Here is a 25367-nt window from a genome sequence, read left to right as displayed (position 1 = left end):
CATATGACCAGTATCACAGCTGAATAAAGCCACAGAAATGTCTCATTCAAAAATAATGACAATAAGAAGCCATTCCCACAATCCTGATCAACATCTACCGTCATATAGTGGAAGGTATTAACAGACATGGTTTTCAGTAGAGACAACCTGGAAAATACAGATTCTTTGGATTCCTGTACTAAAGGTTTCATTCTAAATATGAATAGGTTGTTTCAGCCTTAGATTGGGATAGGAAGCCCAATTTACCAAAGTTTCTATTTGATGCCAGCATCAGGGCAGGCACCAGAGCACCCAAACTTTGTGAAAGCTCTCAGCACCCAGGATGACAGAGCGATTCAGGGATGTGCACGGAAGTTTCCAGCTTTCAAAATCAGTTATTGTAGAAATATGCAAATGACCTACTGGGTAGATTAATGCAGCTTGTGGTATCGTGAGCAACAACTCTATCTCACCTGCAAATTGCTAGAACAGTGYGTGTCTTTTTCACAACTCAAGGAAATAGTAAACACGAGTTTTAGATTTGTACTGCCCTTCCCAGAGTACTCCAGCGTGCTGGTCATCAGCTTGTAGAAGAAAGACCACTTAAAAAATGGCTTATTGCATAATTTAGATTATATTAACAAAAAAGACCCCTTCTTTTATTCAATTAGCCTTTTTTTTGTTATGGTTACACTGACAGCAAGAAAATTAATTCTCTTTTCTAGCTAACTAATGTACCAAGGAAGTCACACAGTACCATGTAGAGTTTCCCCTCTGTAGAAAAGACTGTAGAGAACTTAATCAAATGGAAGTAACTGGATTAGTGACAGATTCCCAGATTTCATTCAAGTGCACATAGCAACAAACACAAACCCCCTCAARTTATCAGCCGTAGCTAACGTATGTAATTACTTCAGTTATTTGTTAACTAAAAAATTTCTAAGTAGATATACTGTGTTTGAAAATCTTATTTTAGGAAGGCCAGTAAAAAATGGTACAAACTGTGAGAAAGTGCAAGGCATAAATCAAAGAAATATTAATGTACATTAACTTTTCCATCTCTGACTTGAACTTTAAAACTTTAAAATGAAGGGAGGAATTGCTAGATAACTACAGAACTTTTAAAAAATCATAAAAGAAGACTTTGTTCCTCTTATATTTAGTTATTTCGTTTTGTGCTATTCATGTGTATTTAAGATTGCTTACACAGACAAACTCCAAGAGCTATTTAAGAGGAAGATCTTTCAGACCACGGGAGAAAAAGCAACTGCTAAATTATCTACTAATGCCAAAAAGCATAAGCTTTTTTAAAGTTTATKTACACTTGAACAATTAGAAGCTTAGCTACAACTCAGTAGTACAGGAAAGCTTATGAACCGACCATCTAATAATATCTCTGCTGCCGTAATTCCAGAAAAGGCTGTGATGAATGCAGTAAACAAAATGCAATGATTGCTTATAATAACAAAAGGAATTTGTTACTCACAAAAGCCTTTGAGGATTCCTCACCCCAAACTCAGGGCAGCTTTAATTTCTCAAGAGGTGTGATAAGCAGTGTGGACAAACAGTAACGAGCTGGATTTGCTGCACAAGTACAGAGTAACTGAGTACTGGCGGCTCAGTATGTCCGTGAGRCCCAAAATACAGGTGACAAGACTCACACCTGCAAAAACTGTGCTCAAATCTCAAGACTCTGAGGTACCACACCACGACAAATACATAAATTATGAAACAGCTCACTGTTGGCAAATCAGTGTCAAATATTTGGGATGCCAGCCTTGCGTCCTATCAGCAATAGAAAGCCTGGAACTGCAGGTCTCCAGTCAAATAAGGCAGGTGTTTCAAGCAAGATGGCAAGCTGGGAAGCATTAGAAGTGWCAGCAGCCCATGATGGAGGACTGAGCCCACACCTAAGAGCTAGTGGAAGTTTTAAATCTCTGTTTTTACACGAGATCTGTAAWACAGGATATGTAGGATTTGAACCCAYTATATTTGCATTATCACCATGGTAYGTCCTGCTCTGAACAGGCAGCACTGTAAGAGACACCACACAACCGCACAACTCAAGGATGAACACACAAGCACTAAAAAACCCTTTCCCAAGGCCCCTCTATCCCCAATAAAATAAGCCTTTCCAACCTCTGGAAGTCAAATATTCATATGGYTGGATGCTGGAGAGAGGCACTGTCAGCCCTAGAAGCAACTCATAGACTCACACCAGGCAAGGATGTCAAGAGTGCAGAATATATCACGTACTTAGTAGTCAGGTCTTCCACAGTTCAGGGAGATGATACATGTATTTGAAAGTATATTGGATGTAAGTAAATGCGACTGAAATTAAAAATATGGCATGTACAATGGAAACTCATTATATTGTGAAGTGATACAGAAAACATCTGGATGTAATCTTAAGAGGTTTGTGGTTTTCCTGATTAAGGAAACAGCTGCCTTAGTAAAATTACTCATATCCAGCAGTAACGAAGAGTATCTTTTAGCTCAATTCTTCTGTTAAGCCACAAGCATCTGCTTCCTAATTTTCTTTTTATTTAATCTTGTGTACCCAGCCCAAGTGCTGTAACAACAAATTTAAATAGCTGCCTCATTTTATATCTTGCAAGCTATCACAACTAAACAAAGAACAGCACTTTGCATATGAAACTCCTTTCAAGCAGGTGACCATTGAGAGGTGATTTACAACACCATCTGTGTGAAAGCAGGGGGTGGGGTGGAAGAGCCTAATAAACTGCATGGGGAATCAATAATTACATCCTCAATGCAGCATAAAGTGCTTACAGAAGATTCATTCCTAGCCTTGTAAATTTGACTGTATATTTTAATTCCAATACCATTAAGTGATTTAGAGTGATGCCTCCACTCTAACTACACTCTTAGACCAYGGTGGCAGGCACAGAAAAGGCTAAAATCACTCTGTGCACATAAAGGGAATTCTATTTTCTTTTTAATGGTAACTCAGCAGCAAATGGGGAGCTGTTTGTTTCAGTCAGTGTTATGCGACACTTGCAAGTTTCTTCCAGGCRTTAATGGCAAGAGTTTTAAATTATGGTTATCAAATACACAAGTATAACAATGTGAGCAAGATGCCAAGGGTGCCTACTTTAATTGTTCTTCCATACTTTTTTCCTAACTTCATTTACTCACTTTAATATTTTACTTCAACACCAGAACAGACCAACAGTTTAATGAAACTACCCTCATCAGTTTGAATCAAAAAGGTCCTTGGACAAAAGGGCCCAAGACTCAGGATCTCCCATATTCTTCCATCTCCCTTGAACTGACCACTAGTAAACCTGACCAGCTCAGTGAGCAAATGGAAAAAAGTAACTACTCCTTCATTTTGCTCTGCTTTCCCTCAAAAAGATGGTCTTCCTCAATCAYCACATAATCTTAATCTGACATCACRTGTATTTTRAGTCAGTTACTTGTATCATTCAGAGATTGGTTCTCAGATGGTTAAAATTTACACGGACAGTGTGTTCAGACCAGGCAGCACAGAGTACTASAGCCWGYAGTRGAGTACAGACTCTACTGTGGAGTASAGCACMGAGCAYACACAATTATCCAGCMAGTTCAGGGTTAGCTCTTCMTGGAGTTACTCCCATTGCTCARCCTTWGTGCTGGRTCTGCAGCGRTACTGCAGTAGCAGTAAGGAAGAAAAGTTCCCCTTTTGCCTGTGGTTTTCATGCCAAGTGCTCCAGATAGCAAGGTCTGTGTTTTTATGAAGCTGTGAGTGAAAGTTCATAGAATCACAGGATGCCTGAGGTTGGAAGAGACCTGTGTGGAGGGAGCCCTGGTCCAAGTGTCCTGCTCCAGGAGGGCCACRCAGAGCCTGTTGTCCAGGAATGTGTAGAGATAGCTTTGGAATATCTCCAAGGACAAGGATTCCACAATCTCTCTGGGCAATCACWGCAAATCACTGCCGTGCCCAGACATCCTCAYAGTAAAAACCTGTTTCCTGATGTTCAAAGGGACCCTCTTGTGTTTCAGTTTCTGCTTCAAGTTTTATATAAATGACACATGTGTATTTTAGCACAGCATTAGGACACAGACAGTATCTTCAGCAGAAGATACCGCAACAGGGTGTTTATCAAGAATCTTGTCTTGTTCTCAGTGGCTTAGTCAGAATAAAGCAAGCAGTAAACTTGTAATAATGGCAACAGTGAGAACAACTAATAACTAGTGAACTACATGTAAGGCAGGTTATGAAAGGATTAACACAAGGAACAAAGTACAATGAGAATCCAAATGGACAWGTTTGAATACTGAAGTTTTAAAAACAGGCCATGATTTTAGGCACAGACTCACAGACTTCCAAGCTTTACACAGTCTTCATTAAACACAAAAGGCCTAAGGAGTTAATCTGCATTACTCTAATGTCCTTTGCCAGAGACCCTATGCTCCTCTTCATGCACAGGCAATTCCACATTCCACTGCCCATTAGTCTGATTGTTCATGGGTATAAGGAGAAGAAATTAAATACTAATATTATTGAGTTTCTTATACCGCTTAAACATATATAAGATATAATGAGTATTCACTGCAAATAAAGTGTTCTACATTAAGGCTGTCCCATGTTTAAACAGTAAAGTGCTTCTTCTAATCCTTCTAGTAGGACTGAAGCCAAGATAGGAATTCCCAGATTTTGTGATTGCAGACACCAGAAACAAGYAAAATGATCACAAGTACAAAGACAGTGCCACCAGTCACTGTTAGATCTACAGCGTGGATCATTCATGAATGAAGCCATTGGAACTTAGACCCTCTCATTGGTCTTTCTCTACCACCAGCAGCTACAGACTGCGTGTGTCTCACTCGTGGATATATTTGAGAAAGAAATCAACTGTTTGAGCTCTTTCAGCCACAGGTTTCAGCTGATTTTCAGATTACAAGTGAACCTGTTTTGGTGAATGCCATAAAAAACAAAATGGGAACATGCCGTTTAGGTAAATACAGCTTGGATTCACAGCCTGGTGAACAGTTGAGTTTGACCAAAGGTGAGTTTGGTAACACCAGCAGTTGCACTGATGCATTTTGAAGCTGTTATTTTTCAAGGGGAGGAACAGTTTAAAATTTAGCGTACTCTGCAGGTTCCTTTCCCCACAACACCTCTGACACACCATCTAGATGGCTTTTTATGTAAGTAATGTAACAAGAAAAATCTTCCTCTGTATAGCAGGACAAAAAGATGATGGCTTCTTAACTCAGTCCTTTCTTTCTTATCGCTAAGATTCCTCTGACAGACAATAGTCAYTGAATTGTCTGATGAATAATGGACATGTCCAAAACAAGCCTAAACAAAGTGCTTGTATATTTCCCTTAAATTAAATATAAGAGATGTGAACTCTTGTAGTTCTTTTTATGTAAGCCAAACAGGAGGCTTCAAGAGAGAAGAACTATGATTTAAGAAGCTGTTTTTATGTTGTAAGTTAAATCATCAGGCAGACTAATTCAATTCTGTTCTGTTTACTGTAAGACTATTTCTCTTACTGGACAAGCCATAAAACTAAAGTGACTAAAATATAAGGAGGCAAGCAGACATTTCCAATTCTTAAAGAGTCAGAAACAAGTCCCCTGACTGAGCAGATCTGCCAGAATGTCAAATTTATGAGCAATTCAATTGCTTCTCTGAATTTCTGCAGTTAAAACTTTTTTTACAGCTAAACCTCAAACCCATTCCTGTAATTAAACAGCCATAAGTCGTACTCTCTAAAGATTAACATTATTTTTGAATGCAGCACATATTTGAAGGAAATAATGGTTGGAAGTATTCATGAAGACTTCAAGTATGCATATTATCATGCATCCATTGCTTTTCATGCCTCCTGTTGAAGWAAGAATAATAAAAAAAMAGGCATGACAACCATGTWAGGTCTCTCAATTGAAAATAAAAAACCTCATTACATGRATCTAATGTTTTATTTTAYTCTTTACCTGAACACTTCACATAGCCACTTCTAGAGAGAAGGCTTTTCTGGCTTCACTAAATTATTACTGTATTTGACAGCATGTAAGTTAAAACATTAGAGTACCCTAACTGTAATTTCAAGCGAAAACTAGATAGAAAAAAAAATATCTTCAAAATATGATTTAGAAAAAGGGCATCTTAGTCACCAGCTCCACTCATTAATTCTATTACCAACTGTCACATTCTATCAAGGAAAAAAAAAAAAGGCTGAGTAAGTTCTTCTCGTTATCTCAGTAAATCTTTACTTTTGACCTTGGGTCAGCTAATAACCATATTAAGAGARAACCTTCAGGCAAATCAGGAAAGCTGATGGCATTTAACATCGGAGTAATTCTGTTCAGGCACGCTGAGAACCACCACTGTTTCCTGCAGCAGTGTGGCAATGATGGCCCAAAGCAGCACAGCAGATATAAATCTTGCCTGGAATCAGGAAGATTATTTATTCTTCCCTCTAGAATATAAATGGAAATAAARGCAACTCTGGAAAGAAAAGACTGAACGATGTTTGTAAGAGATACCCTGCAAGCRGCAAATGCTGATGAGAAGGTTTCAGTTATTCACTGGTTTTGCATGATAAAAGCAAAAAGACTGAAATTGTCTATACACTATGAATAGTGTTTTTAAGAACAAGTTGGGGAAAATAGCATCCTTTAAGAAACAGCATTGTAAGCTGCTGACTTTGTTCTGCAGCTGTTAGTTTGAAGAAAACAACAAAAAGAGTTTTCAAAGAAAAACGGAAGGAAGTTCATAGCATATCCTTTTCACATGGTGATCCTTGGGATCTATTGGACTGTAAAATTATCTAGTCRTGCTTGCAAAAATTAAGGACAACTTGGCCCCCAAGGGACAACACAACTTTAAAGCAGTAACAGGACTGAACCAGCTTCCAGAAACAACTRGTGTGGTTATTTTGCTTAGATTGCAAAAGCAGATGATTGCCTAAAGACTTCAGAAACGAAACAAACAAACACATCTTGCTCTTCAGATGAACTAGTGACAGTCTTTCTGGTAGTTCAAAACATTGGAAACACCAGAAACAATGGGACTGGCCCCTTATGCCAGAAAGAAGACAGCTCTCTTCTTTGAGACTCCAAAGTTGACTCCACTCCAGTAACACCATTTCTGGAAAGATCTTCCTTGTTTGCTTCAGAGTTTTGTCAGTTTACACACGGTTTGGATGTCAAAACAAGCTTTTGAGCCTTCATGCAGCTGAAAGACAAGAGTTCCCTCACACTGCACTGTCTTAATTAGCTGCTATTTGAAGGAGTTCATCAGGGTTGGATGGGTTAAYGTAAGCAATTAAAGGTGTTGGGTAAAGAATATCAGAGCTAAACACATCAAACAAAATCTAAGTTCTAAAGAATATTTTACCACCTCCTGACCTCTCTTAGATCTTATGCTTCACTAGGAAATTAAACAGTCAGATGGCTGACCAGATAACACCTGTGGGAATACAAAAGCTTGTATATGTGTTGACGAAAGACTTGCAATGTAACCATTGAGCTAAGAAACTGAATCTGCTGCTTAATTACATCCTAAATTATTTTTTTCTTGAGGAAATCAAGCAAGATTTGTATGAGAGACTGGCACTACATTCCACTCCTCTTTTTCAGCCTTCAAATCTTCATGTTCATCTTCTCAGTTTTTGGCTTAAGAAAGTTTGCAGTTTGCCCAATTCTGTGCACTTAGCCCCGGGCAAAATGAGTCCTTATATTTACTGATTTGAGGAAAACAAAGATTTGTCTTTCAAATGCTTCATGACAGCTCTGTCTAGGAACAATCATCAGCCAAAACCACAAATTCCCATTGGCATCTATCGTGTTGGAAGCATCACAGGATTTTTCATGTGAACATCTTTTCCAAATTCCTTCCCAATCATTTGCACGTAGGATGCAAACACAGTCTGTGTTTGGCACAGACGATACAGGAACTGGACTCATTTATCAACCACGACACTTATCAACATTACCCAACTGKTGCATTTTTACAAACAAATGGAAAAAAAAAAAGCATGTGGATTCCTGCCATTTTTGAAAGATGTTGGAGAAAGCTCCCTCCTCATTTTACAAACCTTTCCGATTTCTGTTGTCTGAAAATAACAATCGATCCCACAAAAAAAAAAAAAAAAAAAAATCCACTGGCTCATCAGCACTCACCATAAATTGATCCCAAGAGTTTGTGCTAACTTAAAGCCAATGAAACTTATTTGTATCTGTTTCATGTTTGATCTGCTGAGCAGATGTGTTGCAAGYGCAGAGGAGTCTTTTAAAGGAGTATCTGTTTCTTCTGCAGCAAGGAGACCATTATCTCCATCTATTGCTGGAGAGCATGCAAGAGCAGCAATGATGTCTGTCTGCTTCTGATTTCAGGCATTCAATTTTCTCAATGATTTTCAGTCAGCTTGAAGCAGCAGAACTGTTAGGCGGAACAAAGTAGTGTTTTGTAATGAATTTCCAATCTGATCCTTAAAAAGAGAAAATTGGATAAGAAACTGCCCAAATTTCATCATATATTCCCATTTACTCAAATTGTATTTAAAATACTAAGAATTAATTAATGCCTACATATTTTTTTACYAGAAGTAATTTAAATTTTTGAAAARAGATACAAAAATAGAGATTATTTGCTAAAGTCAGCTTTGGGAATCTAATGGAATGTCCTCATAGCTGCCAACAGAATAAAAAATATGGTAATCTTCTGCTGGATGGTTTATGCTTTTATCTTCTCTAAGCTAATAAGAGGAGGATGTTATCACCTACTTAACTCCCAACTTACTGAAAAATAACCTCAGACTCAGTCTATGGAGACAGAGCACAAAATGGAATCTCACACACGCTAGTTATATATTGTGAAATTTTTAGATGAAGAAATTAAGAGTTACTCCACACACAGAGTAAAATAATATTTTCCTATGTACTTTTTTGGAACAAAAAAAAATCAGAACAATGATTCMATAACATCTATTATTTATCACCTAATTCAACTTTTGTACTACATCCACGGAGAGAAGATGCTTCCCAAATATTTTACACAGCCTAGAATTTAAGTAGGATAAATTAGTGCTGATTGATTCCCAATAACAGCACTGAGATATTTTTATGTTGCTTTCATTTGCAGAAAAAAGTACAATTCTTAGCTACAATATTATATAATATATATAAGGATTGTTATTAAAATACGAACAGTATATTTGCCACAATCTAAATACTGCTTGCAAATGGCTCCACAGAACCCTCTACCTAACTGTATGTTGTACATTTTCTATTAAATCTGCAGAACTCCTTCAACTCTTCAGGCAACATGTTTTTACACCTCTTTAGTCTTTATTATTGCAACTTCGTTTTGTGTTGTAAAGTGACAGAACTGAAAACTGAGATAAATAAAAGAGAAAAATGTCTTGGAAACAACTTCTTTGCAGGTGCTTGGTGACTCTGGACAGACTGTTAATAGCATGTAATTTCTTCTGTACAGTATATTAACCCACATACAAAGAATTCTCCTTTAGGGTCTATCTAGAGCTGCTGCTGCTCAAAAAGAAAGCACTCACACTACTATTTCTGACAGACATTCTCTCTCCAGCTGTTCTGTAGAACCAGAATGAAGTGAAACTGCAGGAGCTAGTTGAAAGCCAAATCCTCAGAAGAAACAAACAGCTCCCTGTCAGCTGCCTGAATTCTACTTAATAACATAGCTCAGGAGCTCGTGTCAAATATACCGGYTGTTACAATCACAATCAGGCATTTCTTAGGTCTCATTATCACCCATTCTCCTTTCTAGAAATTTACCATCAGCCTACTGTATTGTGGAGGTGAGCACTGATTTTAGTTAAAATTAATGTAATGAGCAGTGAACTTTTTAGATATTTCCAAAGTCTACATATGAATGCAAAAGCATGTCAAATAATTTTGCCATGGAAAAAACTGAACTTTTTTGTTGTTTGGAGAAAACTCCCCAAACAAACTCTCTTCAGTTACGCAGAAGGGAAACCACTGTTAACCACACACACTGGTTGTGTACAGGTTGGAGCTCTGAACCGATGTTTCTCAGACTGMAATCTGGCTCTGGCCCCTGGTTTCACAGCAGGCTTAGTTGTGGCAGCTGCAGCAGGYTGTCACCACAGCTTCCCAGTCCCCTGCTGCGGATATTCACACTGGTGACAGACAAACAAAAGCAGAACATACCCASTGCTGGACTCCAGCAGACAGCAATTCACTGAATTAAGGCAAATTGCCACTCTCCCCAGTTTGCATCAGCAGAGCAGCCTGAGGGCCCTTATTCTGAGGCACAAAAACTGCTGGTGATGGCAGCTGGAGCCTGATTGCAGAACAGGGGCAGAGTCTCCATCAGGCTCCAGGTCCTTAGACCTGAGAAACCGCTCTCTGTATTTGTGGTATCAGCACTCCACAACAGAGAARGAAGGGCAGGAAAACTGTGAAGCARCATTTTAACCAAGTGCAAGACTGCAAATCCACATCTCTGTTAACTATTCTTACAATTTTCTTCAGAATTAAGAGTGGGGACAGTTTAAGCAGCACAGTCACACAGAGCAGCTGAGAAGCAGCACTGGGAGAAAGGGGACAGAAGTATTAGGAATGAGAAAACTTTTGGAGTAAAGGGAGCCTATTTAAGGGAGATGGGTTTCATCAACAGTGACAGWGTAATTGCACTGCAGGAACTTAAGAGACAGAAATAGAAGACTGAAGGGCAGTCTGCTTGCAACAGCAGAACAGTCTACATAAAAGAAAATCTTAGGAGTCAAGGTTATCTCCAGAATGTGAATCCATAGGGATTCTGCAGTACATTTTGATGCAGCTAGCACAGAAAGTGAACAGCATTAGATTTATTAAAGGTGGTGAAGAGACTGAAATAGTAATGGAGATTACAGACTGTGATTGTGGGCAACAGAGGAGATTTWAAATCCTTCTCTGTCCCTGAGTAGGTTGTTAAGTGCTACATCAGAGCTGATATAAACCTTGCTTTTATACACTGTAATGACAGCTTTCTGCAGAAACTCAGAGTCTATAGGACAAGAAGWAGCTCTTAACTTAGTTTGACATATTACTGTCTAACAGGGGCCACAGGACCCAATTCAACACACTGTTTGAAATCAAATGYTCACTTTGGTAATCTTTAAGTTTGGAAAGAGAGTCAAGATGACCAGCTGAAATAAACTGAGAAAGAAACAGACTGATGGTTAAATTGCTTGGAGATGATCTGGAGAATAGAAGAGGTTCAGGGTCCAAAGTTCTCAAATCAAAAGGCTCAGATGACTTCTACCTTCTTTGGTATGATTAAAAGTAAAACTATATTGAGTCCAAGTAAGGAATACAGAAACTGATAACGCTTGACAAGTTAAATGAAAACTCCTAACTAACGTCAAATGTAATTTTTGAAGAACAAGTGTTTAAAGTTAAAAAAAAAAACAACAAAAAACAACAAACATAAGACATGCTAAAGAGCCAAAAGAAACAAAAAGAGATATCTGTGTAAAAGAGCATAGTGCATGAAACAAAGCCATTGCAGAAAAGATAAACTTGCCCCCATGTTCAGTCTTGATGAGCCTCGGCATGTTCCCATGCAAGAAGGCCCTTCAAAGAACAAACCTAATGGACTGTTGCAATATTGAGGCTGGACTAGACCTCTTGAGGTCACTTCCAAGTTGAATGGCTCCAGRATTCAATGAAATACCAAGTTAAAAACCAATAAATCCATAAAAATGAAAGAGAGCATAAAAATCATTTCAGAGCTCTAAAGGAACTAAATTTGATGCCACTGAAACACTGATGTATTGCTTAAAAGTGGCAGCAGATGGATGGTAGGTGGGAAACGGGACCCAAATCTCAAAACAGGGCTGCAGAAAATTAYAGGCAATTGAAGTCTTCTAGTTGGTCCCACACAGGGGATTCTACTGCCAGTCTGTGAGGATGATTAAGGAGGAGTTAAGTGGCATTCACAGAGAAGTGATCAAGCTGATACAGTATGCYTGGAGTTTCAAACAGCATTAGAAATCAAGCTTCCAAGACATAAAAGGAGAAGTCCTCTTGTTAACTAGTGTCAAGTTAAGTGAGAGGAAGCAGGAGATAAAGCATGCGGTCAATTCTCACATTGGTGAGCTAAGATCCCTGAGGCACATACACTGGAACTCAATCACAATTTGCAGAGAAGGCCAATACCTTTGTATAGGTGACAAACTTCATTCTCCTACCATCCAAGACTGCTAAATGAGGGATCTTTTTTAATTTATTTATTTATTTATTTATTTTTTTGTGTTCATGGAATTTAAATATTCTCTCTGAAGAGACACCATTGCAAGAGAGGGAGAGACAGATAGAATAGCTACAGCTAAATTCTGCAGAATATCTCAGCACTTTATGAAGTCAGCAATCCTTTGTGGTCAGCCTGGCAAAGGCAGCTCTACATGTGTGGCATCTGCATCATTATTTCATGTCTGCTGCTCATTAGGAAGACATCACCACTATCACTGAGGGATGGTGGTTTACACTGAGCAGTGGTTAGGTCTGTCTGAAGTCAGAAAGGAAGATCATCAAGAAAGGTTTAACAGTTGTACTGTAACTCCTACTTTATATGCAGATACAAACTAATTAAGTAYGTCATTACTTTTTCCCCACTTTTTWAATTAACTTCTAATTTACAGTTGGCAGAGAGTAACAAATGAAACTCTAATGCTTATCATCATAAAAATAATTTGTTTTTTTCTTTGTTTAAATTTTTTGGTTTCGGAATTTTTGGAGTTCATTTGTTTGTTTGCTTTGGTTTTGTTATTCCTTCACTTTGAGCAGAATAAGTTAGCATTCCTCCAAACAGGTTATACTGCAATGGTAAAAAAAGTACAAATCTGTTATATTTCTATTTCATGCCATGGAGAAGAATGGCAACATGAGCATATTATGCAGGAAGAACAGCTGCTGCATCCAAAATATTTTAGCTTCCATTCAAAACCAAAAAAGTTTTAAAGGAAACTGGGAACTTACCAGCTGAATCTGAAACTCATGTGCTCCTTATTCACTTCAGAGTGTTTTGGATTCACTTTTTTGCTACTCATACTAACAGCAAATTAAAAGCTCCTTCTATTTCTGCCTATGCAATGTATTCCCTGACTGTGGAACCAWCTAAAACAGTGCACTTATGGCTTAGATTTAGCAGTGCCTGTGAGAACCAGTTATGACTAAATCAGATGACCTGGAGAACACACAAGCCTGACTGGACTTAGAGCAGGGCCATGTATTTAACCATGAATTTCATCACCAGTGTCACAGCTATTCCCAGTAGTGAAAATTAAAGTGCTCAGAAGTAATGTTTGTAATCACCAGGAATTCCAAGAAAGATCTTGGTTGCTTGTTAGAGGATTCAGTGTTGTCCTCCTYCAAAAGTTAACAAATTATCTCCTTATATGACTACATTTGGAAGTATAAATATCTGGGTCTGCAGAACAGGGGATCTTGCTGCATGCAAGACCCCCCCAGACCCCATCAAACTAGCAAGTACAGCCAGGCAGCTGTAAAACAAATTTCTCCCTTACATTACGTTTTTTTGTTTAAAAACCAAAAAATTACTTAGATGAGGAATCACATATCTAGTAATTAATCCAGGTTTAATTTCAATAAAATGATCAAGAAAGTTTAAGAAAAAATCTGTCCTAGTCCTATGGGATAAATCTTATCATATTACAGTTTTCTAAAGATACTTTCATACAAATAAATTTCAATACGAGCAGTGCTTTTAAGGAGACAGACTTATTTTTAATAATCCTTCAGAGCAACTAATTCATGGAAAAAATACCAAGGAAAGCATTCACATGCAATGTTACTAAAAGAAACCAAAAAACAACCAACAAARAAAWGAGCAGCMCTTAAACAGTTACTAACCTTAAAATCAAGTTATCTGGTTTTTGTAGCTGTTTTACAAATGAAATTGATATTTGACTGAAACTCCTTCTACCTTGGGTTTAGACAGTTACCACAGTGGAAAAAAAAAGCATATGACATTTCTAGTTAAGATATTTCATATTGATTCTAGCAAAGTAGAAATTGCAGCAAGTTTAATAGAAAGTGTCTCATAGCTCTATTTGCAAGTAAGCAGCACATATAGTTATCAAGAGGTAAAGTATTCAATTTGTTCATTTTAGAATGATTCACATTGCTGACTTTATCTAAATGAGCTATTATGTGAGCAGGATGTTTTAGGAACTACTCAGTATGATAGGATATTCTTTAATCATGATTARTTAGACTTACAAATGATTATGGAACATACAATGTGTTGCAGCTTTGGATCATTACCCATGGAAATGTAATTCCGAAGTACAAACAATAATTATTTCCATCACTCYTTCTACCGAAACATAGCTTTCTTTAATTAGAATATTGATAAGTAAGCACAGCAAATATAAGATTTTTTTAATAGTTAATCTGATAAAGAATTAATTGAGCTTTTAACTGAGGAAGTTTAATCCTTCAAGCAGTGTGCACACAGATTGTGCCACCTGCTTAGGAACACCCACTCATATAATGTACTAACAGATTATTAAACATATATTTTCTGTGGTGGCAGCCAGCCTCTGGGGCCCTCAGGCCTTTCCACACCTCTCAGGAGCAGCAGGGTAGGACAGATCCACATAATATAGAAAACCTCACCATGCTGCATCCTGTTTTTTTCYATAAAAGAGGTTGGCTATTGCTTCAGCACCTTGGATTTAGGAGACAAATCTTGAAGTTTCTCCAAACCTGACTMAGGCAGCGCATGCTGAATTGCACTCTCTAAGCCACTAGGACATCTGCCTGGGGACATCATTCTGTCGTGGGCAGCAGAGTCTAACAGAGAGTGTGAGAACCAGTGGCAAGCATGGACTGGTTGCCCTTCTTGTTCTTCCTGGCCTGCAAGAGTTTGGCACCCTCCTTAATCAGACCCCTCAGGTCTGTGTGGAAGAGCCCATTTTACTTTCATTACTGAGTCCACCAATTTTGGAATGGGCACTAGCATCCATTATCACCAATATTCCACTGCAAAGAGTTCCACTTAATTATCTGTCGTGTGAAACACTTTCTTTGGCTTCAGATGTCTCCTCATTTCACTTGTGCAAGAGTTTTGCTGGAACACAAGTGCTGCTATCAATCTAGCTCAAGAGGTGGAGATAAAACTGCCTCTCTGAGAATGAAGGAATGGCTGAGAAGCAACGACTAGGTGTTATTTAGGAGAAACTATACACACTGATTGAAAGTGAGACTGCACATTAACAGGCACAGGATATAAACCATCAACATACATATGAAATCACCAGCACTGATGACAAATGGTTCAGGCATTTCTTGGCAGACAAATTGCCACTTGATGTAAGGCCCATGAGCATTTATCTACCAGCTCGTTGTCTGCCAAGAAATACCCTCTGCTTCTGTCAGAACTGGTTAATAAAGGTGTGCCAATAGGTTGAGCTGGAAAAGTCCACACCTGCTTGCCAAGCAGATCTCCAGTGAGAAGACATGAAACGTAAGTAAAACATTTATAAAAATATTTTCTAAAAAATATTTAGCAAAGATCCAGAAACCACCTCCTGAGCAGTTCTCAGTTTTCTTCATTACTGTTGTGTCTAACTGCATTTTTCATCCCCCAAAAGTAAAAAACAGTTAAAATACTAAAACCTGTGTATTTTAAGACATGAATGTCTTTTCAATACCATCTACAGTCAGCACAAGACCATGGGAAATAAACAGGTAAGTACAGTTAAGACATAAAAGGGTCAGAGGAACATTGTCTCCTTATGACTGCTCTGTCAGGTTCATGACCCAATAGTACCTGCTAGGACAACTTTAACACAATGATAAATTTAAACAAAAAACATCATTCCCACCCATAGAATGTCAGTAATTTGAATTGACAGATTCAAAACAGAGCCCTACCTAGTATTTGGAAAATTGACTTATGCAAAAAATTAACTTCCTTGGGTTTGTGGAGTTTCCCCCAATAATYGCTTTGGATTTAAGGAACGATAAATTCAACTTACGGTTAAAGAGTATTAACTTGTGTAATCCTGCAATAAAATACTACTATAATCCAGAGACAGAAACAAGAATTTAAACTGGTAAGATTAAGGACTTTCCAAGTGCCAAACCAAAACTTGGAAAGTCAGAAGTATGTGACACTTAAAATGGTACCTGTGAGTCTTTTGGCCTTCTCCAAAAATATTGCAGAAGTAATTGCATTTAGACAAAGCTCTAGGATGAAATTGTACCTTCATTCTCTCCAGAAACCATGACAGGCAATAAAGATTAATGGTTTCTTAATGCTTTAAAGACATTCACATATATAGGTTTACAGTCACCTTTTCATTGTTAACATGCCTTTTCCATGAGAGTTAGAGCTTCAGGTAGGCAAACAGAAGTAAGAGTTTAAACAAGTTCAAGGACATACCTGTAACCTATTTGGGAAGCAGGAAGCTGATGCAACAAGCCTACCATAAAGTAGGAGCTCTATAATTACAYACTCTAGCATGAAGCCCAGTCAGATTGAATGAGTGTGGTTCCAAATCAGGAARAACCCCAAATATCATATAACACTTACATGAAATAATAGCTTTAGTACTTACATAATGCAACAGTAATAGAAGCAAGAGACCCATTCAACTGGCCTCTGTGATAAAAGCCATTTTCAGAGTTTTAAACAAGTTTAATTCAGATAAAGAAAATCATTAAACTTAAATTGTTGACTTATCTAGATGATTATATGTCAGATTAAACCGTATCTCAATATSGAAATATCTTACTTCTTCTCCTGAAAGATAGTAAGCTGAAAGGAGTCCACCGACGAAACGAATGTTCACTTCAAATACAGAAATTTCAGCATTCTGTTGAAATAAACACAGATTTATTTCAATAGAGGTTTGTTTATATATATACATATATATATATATATTGTTTATATATAATAAAAAAAAATATTATATTATATTTACACACACACATACATATTTACAGGTATTAAGGTGTGACAGCTGTAAATAGCAAAACACARAAGATGTAGGGAAGGCCAACATAAGAATTTAAAGCATTTCTTTCTCTTCCTCACGTAAACAAAATATCCTCTCCATTATCCTCATCCTGCTCAACATTTCATCTCTTCTGTTTGGATAGAAAGCTTTCTCTAAATCCACATGTCCAAGTACTTCCTTGCAGGTGATTCAACGCTCTTGGATCATGTCCCACCCTACCTCCCCTCACACCATCTCAGACAGATCAGAATTGATCAGAAAGTCCTATCAGGTGTTTTCCTGCTTCAGTCTAAATGCAGCTTATTATAAAAAAGAACCTAAYGTTAGAATGAGTTAATTACATGCTCATGATAAAAATGTAATCATTATGTGTATTCACAAGGAAGCAGATGATCTTTCACTATTGCAGAGACAGCCCTTCCCAAGTTGGCATGRTCTTTACCAGTGATAAAGACTAGGTCCAGCCAGTATCTGTCTCAAAATTCAAAGCACATTCTTCCCCGCCTTTTGAAATTCAAACATAAATGAGAAATCTGAATCTCATGATCACTACATGCTTTTGTTCTTTATTAAATCAATACCAATTTTACCCCAACACATAACAGTCAATCCACTCGAGGCATTCAGTCAAAAAGCTGATCTAGTGAAGTTTCTTAATTTTTGCTTTTTTATGTAATGATACTTTTTATATTTTTGTATTTCTGCAGAAAAATGTTACCCAGAGGTCAATCTTTTAAAATTTTGGGCACATAARTAAGGAGTTTGATTTTCACATGTTCTGGGTTGCTCTTTCTTCTACTGAGTCATTTTTCCATTTTCTATTTGCCGACACACTACAGCTATATTTAATATAGATCAATGCATGGTGGAGCTGAGGGATTTTCTTCTGAAAGGCTTGCAGGCTTTTTTCATTCAGATAGGTTTTGTGCTTTTCCAGTTTCAACATTCAGATCTCAGTTTATGTAGGAGGGAAGAAGTTGCTCCATGTTTTCTATGGACTTTAAATGGTAGTAAACTGCCTTTAGAGAAAAAACAAACAAAAAAACAGMACTAGCCTACTTACTAGAARTATTACTTCATGCTTTTCAGTTTGCAAGGTGCTCTGATTGAGAAAAGGTATCTAGACATACTGCAGAGTTGGTGAGGTTTTTTTGTAAATTGTAAAGGTAGAAGCTGCAAAACACACTCTCAGATTTGCTACAATGCAAGTTGGTTTACATTCAGGAATTTAACATTTCTTCTCTAAAATCTGCTCTGCACCTCCCCCTCTGAAAAGTGAGGAATGTAATTTCACTTGGAATTACTCTGATTAATACATAATTCATATAGTATACATGGGTGTTCCTGTATAGTTTTTTAATACATATGAGCACAATTCAAAGTGGCCAACAAAATAAAGCCATTACACACATGTGCCTCTTGAAAACTCAGACTCGCATCATGTGTTATGACTGCAAAGTTATCTTGCAGTGTTCGGAAAATAACACTTTTTCAAGTTTATTTTGAGTATTCTAGAAATCTCCAATACTGGTCCTCTCTCATTCTTTCTAAAAGAAATTACAAAATTTRATTTCTGCAGCTTATTTTTTCTTTCCAAAATTTCTGTTGTTTCAAAATCTGGTGTTTCCCTTTCCAAGTGTTCAGTCATTGTCTCACTGAATGCAGYAATAAGGCAAATGGAAACAAATATTCACCTCAAGTTTAACATTTCTGTGTGGGCTTTTTTATTATGCCATGATTCACATTAAATCTGGGGAGGTGGATATAAAAACATTTAAATACTCTAGAAATCTGAACGAACTAGATGATGTATCTGTTCAYCAGCTAAGCAGGTTACCTGTGTAGGAACTGTACAGTGTATCTACATTAAATACAGAAGTCCACCTTAAAGTCCAACATATAAAAAAGCTAGTAGAGAACTGATTTGACTTAAGTAAGACTGATCTGACCTGATCTGATTGAAGAAAGTATGATTAAATGAGTGAAAGGGGTGTYTTCTCTTCCCTGGAGATTGAGCTARCTGAAACCCCTATGAATAGCATGAGAACATGAATATGTGAACCTTTTTCAGAAGTTCAGGTTCTTTCCATTTCAGTCCTGAGCCTCAGCATGTCAAGTACTTTTCTTTCATGTGGGAAGGCTGAAGCTGCAAAGAGGTAGGTGTCAGATGAGGAAATGAGTTAATCAGATATCCCAGACACTTGTGTTTCCTTTGAGAACTGAATTAAATTACTTTTTGATTTTCAATTGCTTGAAGTAAATTGAGTGGTGTATGACCTGAATATTTTGTCTTCAGAATCTTGCATTTTGCCTTTCTGGATTTAATATGACCACTAAACTCACAAAACCATTGCARTCTTACAAGGAGTGCAAAGACCCCTTAAGGAAGGCTCAGTATGYGTGCACTGACATCTTCTTCTGGAAATTAGACAAGAAGACTACTTGGAAGTAATGTGAATAAAGGTTTTACTGTTGAGCTACAAAGATTAATTGCACTGTAATGCAATTGAATGTGTGTTGAAGGGGTAATCTTTCAGGACATTTCTTCTAGGCAACCATTTTTCTAAAGTTATCACATTCCCARTAGGTCCCTTGAACCTCTGAACCTTCATTTGAAATCCTTGCCTCTTAYCAAAATCTTTTTGCAAGCCACTGAAGCAGACAAACAGTGAGACAGACGTGTCATTAATGGCAGATTTGAAAGCTGTATGCCTAATACACAGTTACTCAGTTAACTCATTGTAGCAGGTTAGTAACATTCTCAGCACAGAAATTACAGCAATTTGCAAAACAGTTAAAGTTTTATATTTCATGCCAAAGAAACATCTCTACATGGAAAGTTTGTGTGAAGAAGTAGTCTGATAAGRAAAATGAYCTTGCCCTAAAAGTAGATTTCTGCYACACCAACTTYACCCTTCTTTGTGGTTTGATTTTCAAGGTTTTTGTAAGACACATTAAAGATGCCACACCCTGATCATTACCCTCTTTTCATATTTTTATAATCTACATACAGTTTGCACAAATTTCATGATCGTTACATTAGTTCTCCAATTAGACTGCATGGCRGCCATGTGCTCTGTATGAGCACATTTGTAAGTCCACATCTGTGCTACCATCACATTGTTTCTATGCAATATCAGCTTGATACATACTTGGAAATAACATTTTTATTTTACTTCTAGGGTCCTCATGTTAATTGATGATACAAGTAATTGGGTCTCTCATCTTAAATTTATTCWGTAATGTATCATTCACTATTTGAACCATAAATGGAAAAGTCTAAATACTACACAAGATCCAGAGAAGTTGCGACTTCTGCTCACCGTACTTGAGAAAAAAATACAAAACAAAAAACAACATATGAAACCAATATTTGGTGCAAGAACAAAACTGTGACAACTTCCTGGAATTTCCTCTGGTTTCCTTGATGAGCTTCTAAAGATGAAATTATTTTGACAAAGAGATATAATATCCTTGACATTGYTGGCCAGACAATTAACACCAAAGTCATGTTAAAACAAGGGGAGAGGATTTTAAGCAAAAGAAGAACCATAGCTCAGAAACACTCAAGACACTGGAGAACATTACAGCTGTAACTAGTAAACCTATTATACTAATTCCTTTTAAAGAAAGAGAGACTGGCAATGGCTTAGGAAGTCCCATCTTCAAAAGCTATCAAACATAACCAAATGGGTGGTGAGTTACCTTGTGTTAATCAGAATTTCTATTTTATTTGCAAACCTATGACCGGGCCAATCTGACCTCAGCTGCATCTCCCCATTCAACTTCCCTCACCTTTCCATAAACCAGAGGATTATGACTWCAACTGGTAAACTACTGAGGCTTCAAACAGTTCCTATTGAAATTAATATTGAAAGCACTGTTCAGACAACAAACTACAGTCAGCTGGGCTCTCCTGAAGGCCTGTGCCTATTGAACCCCTCCAGCTTCCCAAAAATCAGTATTAACATCCTTCTGGAACACTTCCTTAATGCATCTCATTCCTCGTAATCCTCCTCTCCACAATTCACAGACCAAGGCCAAAACAATTTCYGTCTCTATTTTCTCATTGGAAGTCACCCTCACTTATGAACACAACATTTGAAACACAACCTAATTTTATTTATCCAGTGTTAGGTTCCACCTGGCACTTACCCGCAGTACCGGGTACATGTTCTGTCATTCAAAATTCAACTGGAGAAAATACTCTATGCTCTTCACACAGATGAATGCATTGCCAATAATCAAGCCACTTTAACTTACATTTGATTATTTGATAAAGACCTTACTTTCTTAATTTTTATAAAGATAATAAAAATAATGCCACAGATCCTACCAAATAATATGTTTCAGTCTCCTCTATGGCCCACATTCTTTCCAAAACTTTCCTTCTTTTGGTTCTCCTGTTCTTGTACCATCAAGAATGTACAGAACTTCAGTCACCTCATCTGCATTTCCACCTATTGCTCCAATGTATAGGGAATATAGCGACTTCCCCCACGCACAAATGGCAAGCAGCCCATATCCTGCAGTTTAACAGGCTGTGCAAGAGAACACCAGGGACCCTATACTGAACAATGCTGAATAATGTATATAATTCTAGACTAAAAACTGGACACAAAGGGCCCACATTTCCAGTGAACTGAGAAGAACTTGTAATTATTATTACTATAAAATAATAMTATTCCCCTGTTGAAGCACAAAKGTTGGGAACAGCAACAAATCCTAGCATTTTTAAGCAGCCCAGGAAGTATGGTACAACCACAGACAGTACAACAATAGCTCACTTTCAACTATTGCAATTAAAAATATTTTAATTATTTGCAATTATGAGGAAAAAAGTTTCATTCACATTCCCCAAATGAAACTTACTGACAGCTTGCTAAAATATTCAGCTCCCAAAGACACGGGAAACAATCTTAGCAACCTTTTTAACACAAGTGTCAAAGCCTGGTTATTGCATAACATGTTATTTAACCTTGCTGAAGTCCCTGCATGGTGAGCTGCAAGATCTTCAACAGACAAAAAAATAAAGTGCTACTGAAGTCATTAATGAACTCTAGCAGCAAAAGAACTGCGTTTAGTAATGGATTTGCAGGATCTCCTTTTAGCCCATCAAAATGGGTTCTTACACATAATCAAAACAAAATCAAGTCACTTTGAAGTCTGGCATTTAKAGTGTACTAATAAGCTATGTGGCAAACTAGTAATCAAATAGTCCCACAAACGAGAGAACCATTTTCCACTTCTGCCTTTCTTATCATCTCCCTCAGACCCATTATACATTTACTCACACCTCCCACACAACTTTTTTTTTTTTAAATGGGAAAGTTACTCGGTTCCAATTTGTTTTGTTAGGAAACTTTCTGATTTTCTCACTTGAAGAGGAAAAAACAYGAAGAATAAAGAGCCAAAAAACTATAATGTTCCAAGTCAGAACATTAGGCTGGGGACTGTTAAATACAACTAAAAGTCAATCACAATTCCTACAGTTTGAGAATAGAAGAATTTAGATTTTCAGATGCTGAAGTTTGAAATAAGCAAACTGAAAACAGAAAGTCTGTCCTGTTACTGACTGCCATACCTTACAWACAGTTGAGCCAATGWYAAATGCTGGAAGCCTTATAGATGTAAATAATATTTGCTRTTCTGGGATCTTGGAAAGGGGATATGTTAGTCTATACATGACAGAAGAGAAGAAACATAACTTCAAGTTTCTTTAACTTTTCCAGCTCTTTTCCCATTCCCAAATAGTAGACATATCACTCACGAACCTTCTATGTTGCATGAGGGTGCTGACAAAACATCTTAAAAAGATACTCAGATTTTCTGAGCTAAGAGATTAAAATCAGAACTAGTAAGTCAGCCTTCAGGCTTCAAAAGTGGCTTATAAAATCAGACACAGTGACTGACTGACTGACCTCTGAAAATAGCTCTGCTTGAGAGCATTGATAAGACACAAGACTGAGGGTACCCTCACCTTCTTACTCATTCTTTTTATGCAGTTCCCCAATTCATTAGAACCTTTCTTTGAGAGCAAATAATGAAATGCTCTTCATTCTTTCCTCATTTCCCAACAAGTGCATGGCTTTCTGCCCCCTGTCTTGTTCCCATGCTGATCCTGTCTGGCTACACTTACATCAGACAGCTGATCAGTGGGTCAGGGCATGAAGTCAAGCCCTGCCTCCTGTACAATTTGATTGCTCGCATCTTCTGGTCTTGGTGTGTGCCCCTGTTGTTCCAGTCAATGTCCAGACATGCTTTAGGACACCAAGGACTGCTCCCAGCAGGCAGTACAGGCAAGACTGCCCTTTTGCAGGGAAGGAGTTTAGCAGTGCTGAAGAAAAGAGGATGGATCACTCAGTCACTCATCCTAAAAATATTGAGGGGTGTGTGGGTGTGGAAGCAAAGCACCATTAATTCCAATGCTTAACAACTCCCAAACCTTCACTGCTGTGCCATGGGCTCAGCTCCTGCACCACACTACTGCCTTACACCTGACCCTTTCATTTGCCTTTTCCTCTCTCTCTTCCCAAGCATGCATTCAGTATGATTTGGCTCTTGCACTGCAGAGACCRACAGCCTTTTCCTCCCCAGTGTGACCCAGAAGTGGGGTGGTGGTACAGCAGATCTTTGAGAAAGCTCTGTGTGTGTGTGTGCAGCTTCCAAAACTAACAATAAAAAATAAGAGCAGAGGGGCAGGCAGCAGCATGTAGTTGTASCTAGGAAACAGCCAAGCTCCCTAAAGATCCCACAGAAGACTGGTTCCCTTTTCCTCCCTTGTAACCTGCTGAGACACAGTCCAGCCTTGGGGTGTGCACTGGAAAGTGGTGTGTGGGCAACAGTGCCTGTGGGGAGGTCAGAGGAAAGCCTTGGTTATATTAATGACAAGAGCAAAGATAAATCCCCCAGAGAGATGAAGTGACTTAGCAGAGAACAGAGCACATATCCACCGTGAAAAGACCGTGGATTTAGCCACTGCAAATGCCAACTCTTTCCAAAGTTATAAGTACATCTATATCTTAGAATGTTGACAGAATCAGAAAATACAACTTAATTCCTGAGGGAATGTCTCAGTTTAGCTGAAACTTCAGCAAGGTTTCAAATACAAAAAACGTCAGCAGTTTTGACATAAAAAAGCTCCAAGCATTGCAACATGGATTTCTCAGTTATAAAATCTTAAGGCTACCAGCTACAGCTRTAATGAAATTAGCCCAAGTGTGTTATACTCCAAAAGGGGAAGCTTCTAAACACATCCACTCACAAGCTTACTAAAATGCACAGGTTTGCCAAGAAAGGTGCTGCTGACTTAACTAGAATTTTCCTTCAAAATCAAAACCTATCTTTGGAAAGGTAGAGAAGAGCAACCCTGACATCTAATTCATTGAATCGTGGGACTGAAATCTAGCGCATAAAGAGATGTTGCCATTTCCCATTAGGTCATCTTTATTCCAGAAATCCTTTCATGTGGATAAACTAGAGCCTACTTTACAAAGTGACATCAGGAAGCTTTTATGATCAGATGTTGAGAATGGTTTGAGTGCTGGCCAAGTAGTTTGATGAGTATYTTTTAGAGTTCGTAAATTTTTCCTATATTCAGCTGCATTGACATAGAACATAAAGAGAAAAAATTCTGCCACAGAATAGAGCCACAGCTGTTTTTGTAAAGAACATCTTAAATAAAATTAAAGATTTGAAAGGCATGGTTCTAAGAATAAATGGAGAGAACAACTAATACCATTTATGCAAATAAAGATCAAATATGCTGATTAAGCAGTCGCTGCCCAGGCAATGACCACAAACATCAAACACAAGTTTCTACTGCTCACAAAGGATAACTCTTAAGGATATGCCAGTGTGCCAGTTATTCCAAACAAATCACTTTCATGGGACAAAGGTTTCTAAAACAGGAGCAAGTAATAGTATACCTAACATTATTGCASAAAATGTCAAGTAAGGCCCGACATATAATAAACACTTAAACACAAAAGAGAACTGCTGTTCTTTACACTGTAAGATACAAATACAAACCAGCATTTGAATCTAAACCCTCTACTTGAAGTGGAAAACTAAACAAAAGTGCAAGCTGAGTAGCTTCCAGCAATCCAGCCATTAAACAAATGGACATCCATTATTAAATTTAGTGTTGCAGTTATTTATTTTAATTTTCTTGTTCCAGTTTGGGAAAATTCATCTTCCTGCTGCTGATGTCAATGTAAAATTCAATTACATATGATTATGAAGTATTATGAAAATCATATTGTGAGGTGTCGAACTCCAGGCTGCTATTTACAGGAATATCAGTAACAATACACTATTACTGACGCACATCAGTAATTTGTAAAGYAGCTTTAGTAAATCTGCTCGACTGCTGCACTGACCAACTAATGGAATATGAAATTT

At 37.7% G+C, this 25367-nt stretch overlaps 1 protein-coding gene across 1 annotated transcript in view; it reads right to left on the bottom strand.

Moving 5' to 3' along the window:
• The window catches only part of MAN1A1 (mannosidase alpha class 1A member 1), a 133599-nt gene that overhangs the window by 62255 nt on the left and 45977 nt on the right, over positions 1-25367 (bottom strand). The window contains exon 4 of the mRNA XM_057368977.1: positions 16740-16820. Within this exon, the coding sequence (XP_057224960.1) occupies positions 16740-16820 (81 nt within the window). The remainder of the gene's footprint in view (positions 1-16739; positions 16821-25367) is intronic.

The sequence above is a fragment of the Malurus melanocephalus genome, unplaced genomic scaffold, assembly GCF_030028575.1.
Source record: "Malurus melanocephalus ecotype Western Australia unplaced genomic scaffold, MMel_1.1 scaffold_100, whole genome shotgun sequence".
NCBI lineage: Eukaryota > Metazoa > Chordata > Aves > Passeriformes > Maluridae > Malurus > Malurus melanocephalus.
The sequence above is the reverse complement of the archived record's forward strand: the minus strand, read 5'-3'. Positions and strand labels throughout refer to the sequence as shown.